The 12,059-nt window shown below is 48.7% G+C and overlaps 1 protein-coding gene across 16 annotated transcripts in view; it reads right to left on the minus strand.

The window, feature by feature from the left end:
* The window catches only part of OBSCN (obscurin, cytoskeletal calmodulin and titin-interacting RhoGEF), a 178,449-nt gene extending 166,936 nt beyond the window's left edge, over positions 1-11,513 (minus strand). For 9 of the 16 annotated variants that reach the window (XM_021537979.2, XM_021537982.2, XM_021537978.2 and 6 more), the window contains exons 1-2: positions 11,238-11,512; positions 1,925-3,057 (exon numbers count right to left, since the gene is read on the minus strand). In XM_021537979.2, coding sequence (XP_021393654.2) covers positions 1,925-3,044 — 1,120 coding nt within the window. In that variant the 5' untranslated portion in view covers positions 3,045-3,057; positions 11,238-11,512. Of the gene's footprint in view, positions 1-1,924; positions 3,058-11,237 lie in introns of all 16 variants that reach the window. The other 7 variants (XM_021537977.2, XM_031503758.2, XM_077789853.1 and 4 more) reach the window with 4 other exon arrangements.
* Between the last annotated feature and the right edge of the window lie 546 nt (positions 11,514-12,059).

Consider the following 12,059-nt stretch of genomic DNA (forward strand, 5'->3'; position numbering starts at 1 on the left):
TAGCCTGGCTGCTTCCTTTGCTTTTCCCAGCTCCTCTGGAACAGGTTACAGCCGTGAGAGCAATAAGAGAAGCACAGGCAGAGCAGGGGGGTTTTGTTTTTGCAAAGTGATGGGCAGGGAACCGAGCTTCATCCATCCTCAAAGTGATCAGGGCCAGGATTGATCTTCAGCTCTGAGTCCCAGCTCATGAGGTAATCACAGCTTTCTGGAACGGGACAAATGCCCTTCCCCACACCACTCAGCACCTCCAAGGGACAGCAAGGGGTGGGACAAGTGCCAGTGAGTTCCACGGATCAGGTGTCACCGATGGGACTGAGCCACTGATGGGAAAGACAAAGACTCTGAATGGAAAAGGAGATGTCCCAAAAAAGGGAAAACAGAAAATCAAATAACACCTGAGAGTCTTAAAGATGAGTATGAAACACAGATAATTCCTACTTATTTGGATTTCTAACTTATTTTGCTGCCAGTGAAAAATCATCAGTTTTACCACTCAAGTGGTAAAATTTTTGTCTCTGACAGCTCATTTATAGGTACTGCCTGGGTTGCAAAACTTCCTGCTGTCCCCTTGCCAAATGGGAGAGCAGCTGGAAAATTTTGAGCTTCCTGGGTTGTTCAAGGCTAGGTTGGATTTGGCTTGGAGCAACCTGGTTTGGTGGAAGGTGTCCCTGCCCATGGCAGGAGGTTGGAATGAGATGATTTTTAAGATCTTGTCTAATTCAAACCATTCTGGGATTCCATAAAAACTGCATGTCACACTTTTGTTGCCATGCTGAAGAACTAGGACTGTTCTTCACCACTGACTATGGCAAACAAAGGCATCCTGGACCTAGGAGGTTTTCTAGGAGCATTCAAGGAGCAGAGACTATCCAGCAGCTCAAGCTGGGAAAAGGCTGAAGAGCCTGGCAAGAACCAGGCTGCTGGTGGGTCACTGTACAGGAAAACTGAGCTGGACTGTAATTAGAGTTGGAGTAGGTCTCCCAGGGGATCCAAGGCAGCCTGACACGCTCATCTTGTAGGGAGATGTTTCCACTACTACTACAAATGGCACGTCTGAGTAAACCCCATGGTGAACACAAACCCAAATGTGATTAAGGCCTGGAGGGTGAGACAGGGCATTGGCAGGCACTGACCCAGAGCACAGAAATGGATCTCTAACATCACTGTGAAACCAGGACTGATGGGAGCCTTAGGGATCTGGTGCATCCCAGCTGCCCCACAACCAGCTGATGCCTGTGAAGGCTGACCTAGAACAGAGACTAGATGGAGCTAAGGAATAAAATGGGGATTTATGAGGAGATCTATTTTCAATAGATCTACCTTGGGCAGCACAAAAGCCCAGCCAGGTGAACTTAAAATGGTTACAAAATGTCTGACCAGTCACAGGGCCTAACACTTTTATAAGCTTTGGTCTATTTGCATATTGGAGTTCATTGTCCCATTCCAGCTTTAGCCCAGGTGGTCCCATCCTGCTTGTTTTTCTCTCTCCAGCCCACGCTGTTTGTGCTCCTGGGCTGAGGTTTGGATCATTTGTCCTTGGTGCCCAGCTGGAGCAGGAATTGTTTTGTTTCCGTACTCTGTGCAGAGAGCTCACCATCCCTTAATGTGAAGCCCCAACCCACACACTAAGGCAGCACAGAATCTGAAAATAGAAAAACTAAAACCTGTCCTGCCTCATCCACCCATGCCTGGCATCTCTTTACTGCCCTCCCTAAGAACCACCAGCAATGGAACTCTGTTCCCAGTTCATCTATTCAAGTGCACAAGGCCTTTCCACCAGAAGGGCGTTATTCACATCTAAACACTCTCCCCTGGAGCAGTTTGGAGTCAGACGTTTTGTTCAAACCAAACCACCCACCCCACCCCAATTCAAGGGCGTGTCCTTGCAGGCACGTCCACCCTGGTGAGAACCACAGCCACCCACCTTTGACAGTGACAAGCACAGAGCTGTAGGTCTGCCCCGCCAGGTTGGAGGCCGTGCAGGTGTACAGCCCATTGTCCGTCTGCTTGCAGAAGAGGATCTTCAGCACAAAGTTCTCCTGGTCATCCTCATAGATGACATGCCGCCGGCCTTCCAAAATGACCTCGTTGTCCTTCTTCCACACGATCACGGGCTTGGGCTCGCCCGTCACGTAGCAGCTCAGCTTGGCGTGCTTGCCCTCTGTCACGCTGCACGTGCGCGTCAGCGCCCCGAACGTGGCGTTGCGGGCGCCTTTGGTCAGTCCCGCCGCCCGCTCGTAGTCCCGGGACAGGCTGTAGCCGATGCCAGACAGCCCTTCCACCGCGGAGTACGACTGGGCAGAGGCCGCGTCCAGAGTCCCGTGGGAGATGTCCATCTTCCTGATCTCCTCCCGCCTCTTCTGCAGGTGGGACAGCAAGGAGGCCGTCTTCCCGCAGCTGCTGTCCCAGTTGCCCGGGTTGGAGGAGCCGTGCGTTTCCACCACCAGCGCGGCCGAGGCGCTGGCGGAGCCGATGAGGTTCTCTGCCCGGCAGGTGTAGGTGCCGCTGTCCCCCAGCTGGGCACACTGGATGGTGAGAGCGTTGGACTCCCCAGCAGACTCGATCTGGAAGCGTCCGGCGTCTGCCTTGTTCCTCAGGTATCTCCCATCCTTCTCCCAGTTCACCGAGAGGGGAGGGCTGCCCTGGACTTTGCATTTGAACATGGCGTCTTCTCCCAAGGTTACTTTGATGTTGGAAGGTTTCTGGATGAAGTAAGGGGCTGACTCCGTGACTGTGGTCTCCTCTCCCACTTTGATGCTGACAGCAGCAAAAGCCTCCCCGATGGTGTTCTTGGCCCGGCAGATGTACTGGCCACTGTCCTCCAGGCTCAGGTCGTAGATGGTTAGCCGATACAAATCCCCATCCTCTGTGGTTTTAAACCTTCCCCCAGACTGGACTGGAAGTTTATCCTTTTCCCAGCTCACCACTGGGATGGGGTTTCCAACGATCTGGCAGCTCAGGGTGGCATCCTTCCCCACAGACACCATGAACGCTTTGGGCCGGGTCAGGAAGCGCGGGACGCCGCTGAGCGAGCTGTAATCCATCCTGGCTTCCTTCCTACAGGGGGACAGAGAAAAGCATCAGGAGAGAGCAGGGCAGAAGGTGCAGCCAAAGAATCGCTGCACTCCTGTGTTATCGGGGTGTTTGTCACCTGGAACCCTTGTGCTTTCAACGCCCTTCTCATTACGGGTGAGAAGGCCTCGGAATATTACTGGTCTTGAGGATTTCTTATATTTGAGGTTAATAAACTGCTGCATAAGGCAGCTCGCTTCCCCACAGGGCAAAGCAGAGCTCTTTGGGCTGTTCACACAGAAGGAGCACAATGATGCCTTTCACTCAGGAAGTGACCCACACTAAAGCTGTGGGACAGATGGGCTGGTTCTGCAACCACAAGGAATAAACTGGACATTCTGAGAGATGGGTCTGCCCATCAAGATACTGCCTCCACCACAGAATGGTTTGGGTTGGAAGGGACCTTGAAGATCATCTCATTCTACCCCCCTGCCATGGGTAGGAATGTCACCCCCTAGACCAGGTTTTCCAAGAAGATTTGAGCGCACCATTTCTCTTAAAGCTGTTTAACCTCTTTGGCCTCATGATGCCAGACCCCTCTGTCCTGGCAGCTCCTGTCTGACCATGGGAATGGTCCTACTCCAGGTGAGCACATCCCTGATTTTTCACCTTCAAAGTGCTGCACACAGCAGAAGGACGAGGGCTCTGGGCGCTGTAACTCAGAAAGGAAATAAAACCCAGCCAGTGAGACAGAAATATCCTTCTTAATCCTACAGCAGTTTGGCTTCCCTGCTGGCCACACATCCACCCACTCTCTCACCCAATGGCAGGTGCTCTCACCATCTCCCCCCAGCTCCAGCAGAAATCAATAGGAGGTGGCCAAAACCCTGCTTTGATTTCTTAAATCTCCATTTCTCCATCCTCCTCCAGCTCCTGTTAGTGCATTTTTGTTAATGCACAAATCACTGATGGCATCTGGGAGTGAGGATTGAATTGCCTTGCTGCATGACCTTAGGAAAAATCACTTCTTTTCCCAATTTCTTGTCTCCCCTCCAACTTCTTCATATCAAGACAGGGATGGGCTAGCAAATAATTATGTGTACAGTGTACATATGACAATGTGGTCATGAGGTAAATGAGGTAAATGACAAATTGTGCATGAAAATTAATTACAGATTAAAAATTTAATTCCATTTATGCTGCTGGGAATTGAAAAATACAAGTTACCATTAAAACCATACACTGAAAAGGATTGCCACAAAAATACAAAATCGTATTTGTTGTGAGAGCCCAAGTAAAACTTTTGGAAAACTGCCTCAGGCACAGGGTGGGATTCTTGGGGTTGTCTTGAGCAAAGCCAGGAGCTGGACTCAATGGTCCTTTGTGGGTCCCTATGATTTTGTGATTATTATCATTCCAGATGATATCACTGAGCCAAACTTCAAACTTCATCTAGGTCAGAGATCTAAGGCAAAACCAAACATAATCTTTCTACATTTAACAGAAAATAAAACCCATGTCCTGTCCTATCCTGCGTCTCCCACTCCGAAGGACACACAAAATGACAAGGAGCAATCAAAGACTTTTCCTTCTAGATGAGATCGATCCTTTCTAAGTTAATTCCATTTTGGTTGCTTTTGTTTCCTGGTATTGTGGAAGAATAACGAAATTTGCTCAAGTCTTTACAAAATAAACAAATTTCAAACATTAAATCTGGGAGGGGAAAAAATGTAACAGGGAAAATTTACTTTTAGTAAATGCTAGGAGGGTAAAGAATGATTGATTTGCAGTCATCAGTGCCAAGACCATCTGACTTTCTGTCAAGCGGCCACCTTCAATACAAAAATCTCTTTTTCACTTGGTCTCAAACTAGTCTAGAAATTTGTGAATTAGTTACAACTTCTCTGTACCCACTTACTACCTCCAACCTCAGCTGAGCTTTGAAATGTGTTTTCAATAAATGCTAGTGCAGCTGCAAGCAGAGAAGCTGCATGAATGGTTAGAAGGGCAGATAGGAGCCTGGGGCTTGAGCCAAAGTTCACTGAAGTCAGTGGAAATTTCCACTGAAGTCGATTGACAATCAGAGTCTCCTGCTCATTTGGGGAAGGACCATTTCAACACTCAGAAGGAGATGTTGAGGTTCAGCTCAGCTCTGGAGTGCCCAGAAGAACCATTCACTGCATTAATGAAACAAAAACTTCAAGGAATTTAGAGATTTTAGAGAAGCTAAGATTTTAGTTAGAAATAAGCCTTACCATTTAAAATTACTTACTAATTAAAAATGAATGAGTAGGCCTTGATGAAGTTAAAAGTTAGTAGTTAACTAATAATTGATTGCTTGTCAGCACAATGTTTAGTTAGCTGGGTTTATAATGAAGAATACACAAACTGACAAAGAGCTTTTAGAAACATAAGACAATTGTGGGCCTCCTCTGTTCTGAAACCAATTGAAGACAAAAAATGGGAGTTCTACCAAGAGTTCATTTGTCATATTTGCATCGAAAGGTAGAAAGGTCAGAAGGAGGAAGACTTCATTGACTTCCTCATTTTGGGATCCCTCCCCACGAAGGGGACACCGACCCATTTCAAGGAACAAACCATGCATGCTTAATTACTTTTGAAGTGATTAGGATATAAAGTGAGGAATGGGATGTACCAAAATGATGAATATGTATTTGTATTTTGGGTATTCAACACTTGTATGGATAAAAGGACTCTGTAATCACTTGGAGGCTGCAGTGTGGATTTGGGAGTGATCCCACACACAATAAACACAATAAACACACACTTTCTAACTTTAAACTGTTGGAGAGTTTTTGTCTGTCACAGTTGGATATCGGTACTAGACCAATATCCATATTTCTTTAATAATTCATTAACTAAGAGCCAAAAGTCAAAAACACAGACTCAGAGCTCATGCCCTAACATTTCCCAGCCATGAGCTTGAATTTCAGGCTGCACTGTGCCATCAAAGCACTTGGGTTCACCTTCAGAAGACACTGCCACATCTCACCCTCCCTAGGTTCCTATTGTGTCCAGTAGATGCATCACTCTGATTTATTTCCCGCTTCACAGTGTCAAAAACGAGGAGAACAACAGAGTTGCTTCACTTCTCCATCAAACTGGGCTCTGCATAGCATGGGCAAGTGCCTGGAGCACTGAGGTGGCTGCAGAGACACGAGAGGAGCTGCTTGGGGACCTCCCAGGAACCAGGGGCTTCCCTAAACCCACCTGTGTGCTGTCTCCATCACCTGGGCCCCAGGAAACCCTTCTGTTCCTGCAGGAGCAGGGTGAGGGCTCTCAAAGCCTGGCTCTTGTGCTGCTTCACATCCTAAAGTACATTTTTCTCTCCCTGCTCAGCTGTGCCCAAACACACACACCCCAGCTGCTGCCTGGTACCTCTGAGAGTCAGGAACAGCCAAAAACCAGAGAAGCTCCTGCCCCAGATGCCTGTTGGTTTTGCTCCTGAACCAAACTGGCACAGCAAATCCATCCAAGATGCTTCTTCCCAGTGGCCTCAAGGTCCAGCCTCCCCCTCCCATGGCTCCCAAAAACTCAGCTGGTGTTTGCTCCCATCCAATACAAGATCCTGTGTCCACAGACCTCCTAGTGTGGGGTGAAAACCCACATCCCCTGCTCTTACCTACGCCTCCAGCAGCTTTCACCATGTGCCCTGACACTCTGTAAGGTTTTCACACCATTATGAACAGCCACGAGGCCAGAAGAAAATCCAGGGATCAGTGAAAACAGTGCGTGCTCATCATTATTCTAGATATTTTTCTAACATGGAAAGAAAAAACAGGATTTATTTCTTGCTCTGCTGCTGGCTTGCTTTTATGAGACAGACACTTCAGTTCTCATATCTTTAGTCCCCATCTGAAAAATAGAGGGAGAATCTTGTTTTATGGGTGTGGAGAGCATGAAATGCAGTAAGAGGCATGAAATCCTAACCTGCAGCAAGGATGAGGCTGTGTGTGTATCTAACACATCTAACAAGTTCAACAGGCTGCAGAAGATAAATTACATTTTATAATTTCAAATAGGATAAAACGCATCACACTGGATTATGAGGATAAATAGATTTAAGAGTCAGGAGAGGACAGACTTGTGAATGTACTGAAAGGACAAGATTTGATATTTCTACTGTGTAACTTGTCAATCAGCTTATTCAATGATTACTCTGATTTCAATTATTTAGATGTTCATTCAAATTTCAAAAAAGCTCAGTAACTCTGAAACTTAAAAAAAAAAAATAGCAACTCTCTGCACGTGCCAGGACAGCTCCCTTGGAAGCAACAGGACCAGCAACAAAGCATGAATAAACCTAGTCAATGCAAATGCCCTTTCCAATAAATCTCAGACATTTGCCAGTGTCATATTTCCCCATGTAATCCCTCTGTGATTAATCATTTGCAGCAGAGATCACATTCCCATCTGGGGCATTTCTGAGCATGCCAAAGGCAAACTGGCAGCACTTATAATTTTGCTTATGTCTTTATTCATTCGGATCTTCCCTGGTTTGTGTTTGGGGAAAGAGGCAGAACTGCACAGAGCTGTCAGATAACGCAAATAAATCACTGCCCTGGGGCCAACAGGCAGCTGGTCCAGTCCTCTGCCCACTCCTGTGCCAGCCCTGCCAGTGACTGCCCCACAGTGCTCCCATGGACAGGGGAAGGAGGGCCTTGCAGTGGGAACCACCACGGAGTTGTCCAGCTCCTGATGGAGAACCTGGAAGTGGAACCCATCAGGAGGTGGAGAGCCCTGGTGGTGGTACCACCGAATCCCAGAATGGTTGGGGTTGGAAGGGACCTTAAAGCCCCTCCAGTGCCACCCCTGCCATGGGCAGGGACACCTTCCACTGTCCCAGGTTGCTCCAAGCGCCATCCAACCTGGCCTTGGACACTTCCAGGGATCCAGGGGCAGCCACAGCTTCCCTGGGCAACCTCTGCCAGGGACTCCTCACCCTCACAGGGAACAATTCCTTCCCAAAATCCCATCCATCCCTGCCCTTTGGCAGTGGAAGCCATTCCCTGTGTCCTGTCCCTCCATCCCCAGTCCCTCTCCAGCTCTCCTGGAGCCCCCTCAGGCCCTGGAAGGGCTCTGAGCTCTCCCTGGACCCTTCTCCCCTCCAGGCTGGCCACCCTCAGCTCTCCCAGGCTGGCTCCATCCCAGCCCCCTGGGATCCACTGTGCATGATGGGTTGGTTTCACGTTGCTTCCTCAATGCTGATCTGCACCTGGAAAACCTTCGACAGCCTCTGAGAAGGCAGAGGTCCCCCCATGGAACTGTCCCCCAAGCTGCCAGCAGCCTGTGATGAAGCTCTTTGTGTGAGAGAGGACTGGGGCAACAGGTTATTCTCCATCCAAGCCTTTCCATTCAAGGATTAGAAAGAGAATCCTGTCCATCAGGACTCAGGACAAAGAGAAAAAAACACCGTGCAATCCATCTCATAAAACACTCCCAAGACAAAGGTGGCCAGGAGTAGCAAAATTAGAGACTTTGGGGACATAATTAAACCTAAGGGATTACCAGGGTCCAAACACAGATCAGAAGCACAGATTTCTCTCAACGCCTCATTAAGCCTCATTGTGACCCTGTTTGCTCATTTCCTCAATTCTCTTTTACCCTTTCTTTGCCCAAGTCAAAAATACGTTGATTTGAGGTATTTTTCTTGCCTTTGGAGTTTATGTTTCCTGAAATTCCTCTACAATGCTAAATTCTAACCTTCTCACTCGTTTTCCTGACAGGAAAGGCAGGATTTACAGGGAACCTCCTGTCTCTGAATCCTGAGCTTTCAAAGAACATCACTGAAATGAAAACTCCAGATAAAAATCAAGGCAGCACCGGTATTGCTGTAGTTTACATGACTTATCTGTTTGTATTGTTCCATCTAAAAACATCAGGAAGTGGGATCTGTGGGTGGGAAGGGAAGTCCATGAGTTGTCAAATGGGAAGTTTGGGTTTCCTTTGATGTTTAAAGTTCTGCTGAGGGAAAACAGCAGTAACCCATCTGCCCTCTCGCTCCCAGCAGCCTCCCAGGGAATGGACAACTCTGGAATAGCACAAGTGTTGGGTGTCAGCAGCAGGCTGGGTGACATCAGCCGGGCTCTGGTGGGTGCCTGAGAGCCATCACAGCAGACAGGGAGCTCTGGGGGTGAAATGCACACCAGCACGCCCAGTGCTCCCTGCACATCTCGCCCCCAAATCGGGGCTCGGCGCGGATTTGCGCCAGCGCTCTAATCCAGGGAGGTGGGATTGATCCCGTTCCACTGGAGCAGGAACGCTATCTGTGCCTGAGGAGCTGGGCTCAGGGCTTAGCTCGGGCTACTCTGAATTCCACTCCAGTGAGGGAGCAGGGATTTTGGCATGTCCAAAGGTCACTGGATGAGCAGACGGGAGAGGTTTCTGTGGGGGATCCGTCACGGGAGGTGTCGCACAGAGACCGCGCAGCGCACCAAGCCTTTTGCAAGGAGCTTTTAACTCGACTCAGAATAAAGCTTGTCTGCATTCCCTCCCATCCACAGCCTCCATCCTAAGCCAAAATCCATGGGAGATGTTGAGGGAAAGCCCGTGGCAGGTCAGGGGCTGACATGGTGTTAAATATGGTGAGCAGCCCTCAGGGAAAAGGAGAAGCTCGAGACAATTCTGACCTTCAGGTTAGGGCTAAATATGCACCAAGAGGAACCTTCATCCCCTCATGCTCCCCCTATTAATTATTATCAATAACCTGGATGTTCCCAAGGATTGGTAGCAAACAAGGGTTCAAACATTTAGGGAATTCCAACAAGGAGCAAGAACAAATCACGTGTTTTGTGCACGTCACTGGGCAAGAGGGTCAGATACCTCCCAGCCACGTTAGCAGCACAACTTCATAAAAACCACAAGAGACTCAAGCCACTCAGGTGATTTATATGGTTAAAACACTTTTTATCTTTCCTCTCTACAGGCCTAGACAGACCTAACTTAGAAAACTCATCCCAGTTTCAACCACCTGGCCAGAAACCATTCTCCATCAACACAGTAACAGCTCCAAGAAACTCCATGCAGGGAAGAGATTTCCTCTTTGGGTTTTACTGCAACATGGGGACTTCACCTCACATGCCACCCTTAGTGGAGCTACAAAACCACCCCTGAAACTCCCACAGGCCTAAAACTGCACAGAGCAGCCCCTCAGGACTCCACAGCAGCCACTTTTCCTTCTAGTTTTTTGAGCCTCCCAAGGCTGCTCTGACAATAGCAAAAGGCCAAAGCACCAGGGAGTTCTGGGCACATTGTGATGCTCACTCCTGTTCTGTGGGGCTGAGAATAAAGGAGACGAATGGAGAGAAAACGCACACATTCTAGGGTTTCCACCCAGGAGACAGAAAAGGAGCAATGTAAATCTAGAAACATCGTCACAAATTTCGCCCAACTGCATTTTGGTTTACACACAGGCCCAGAGGGAAGCAACTGTGGCAGAATCCCAGGAAAAAAAAACAGACCTGCAAAGCTAGAAATGCTCCTGTTTTAGCCCATGTGATTTCCTACATGAGGGAGTTGCAGGATCACAGCTCCCATATGGACAAAGAATTCCGTGGTGACAATCAGCCATGGCTCTGACCTAAGCCCTTGTATTTTAACAAGTGGACGTCATTGTCATTACAGTCGCTCCACCCCATTGAGCTGTAGGGCCCAAAATAGCCTCAGCTGTCGAGCTCCATCTCTCCCTATCTCCCCTCAGAACCATTTGGAGAAATGGGAGGAGGGTGGGGGGCTGCAGAGTGGATCTACAGTGACACCAGAGAGGAGCTCAGAGGGGAAAAAAGTCCTGGCTGAAGGGAAAAGCTGCACTGAGATTATGCCCTGGAAATAAAGCTTTTTGAAACGTTCCTTTCTGCCACCTCTCCATGTGTTTTCCAGGCTCTCCATGCCCAGTGGTGTCTCAGATTCAGGGACAAAGTGTATCAAGTTGAGTCTACAGAGATAAACCTGATTTTTTTCACTTTCCTCCTCTGCTCAGAAATAATTAAGCAGAACAATCCACATTTGGCTCAGAGCAAAGGAAGGATGGATTTACTACCTGCACTTCAGCTCCATCCCAAATAAGTTTCATATAGCAAAAGATCATCCAGCATGGCACAGAAACAACCTTGCCCCTCCCTCAGCTACCAATGACCTTCTCTGCTTCCTGCTGGACATCAGCATCCCCAAATCCACCTCTGCTTAGCTGAAGGTTTTGTTCTTACCTGGAGTCTTGTCTGAGTCTGAGGAGGACAAAGCTCTGGGCAGAGGAAGAAAAAGCCGATTCCTACTGAGATGAAAGGAGGGGGAAGAGGGAAGAGGGGAACAGAGGACATGGGGAGACCATGTTGGCTTGGGCTTCCCCCCCTCTTTCCCCTCCAGGAAATAAAACAGAAACCCCAGCGACGGCAGGGACGTGCAGCAGAAGGTCCCCCCGCGTCCCCCTGCAGTGGCTCTGCTGGCCAGGGTTAGGCTGTGCCACCCCACCCCGACCCTCCTCTGGGTCGTCCTCCTCCAGTCAAATCGCTGACGTGCTTCTCCTTCCCTCCACAGCCCAGCTCCAAAATAGCTCTGGGTGTCATTTACCGGGGAGATTAAATTTCCTGCGGCACAGAGGCGAAAGGGCAGCAGCGTTTTAGGGACTCGCTGCCACGGCCCAGCAACAGGAGGGGGCAAAAACCCCCATCATGCTTGGGTGGGGGACAAGGTGGGTCAGAAGCGTCCCTCAAGGGTCCATCCCACAGCCAAGTGCTAAATGTGACGTGGGGACTCGGGAATGGGCGGCTGCTGAATTATCAGCGCCGCACACTGGGCAGGAATTCTGTCCCAAAGGCATCAGATCAATAATAGGTTTATTTATAACCTCCCAGGCAGGAGGTGTTACAATGGCAAATCAACAGCAAGTCAATAATCCCAAGTGTGTCTCTGCCCCTTCACCTTCAGTATATATATATATATATATATGTATATAGGCTATATATTTCCCCACCTTTTTGCCTCATGAATAACAAACTGTGTGCAAAGATGACCCGAGCTGCCAATCCATC

This window comes from Lonchura striata, chromosome 1 (assembly GCF_046129695.1).
Source record: "Lonchura striata isolate bLonStr1 chromosome 1, bLonStr1.mat, whole genome shotgun sequence".
Taxonomy (NCBI): Eukaryota; Metazoa; Chordata; class Aves; order Passeriformes; family Estrildidae; genus Lonchura; species Lonchura striata.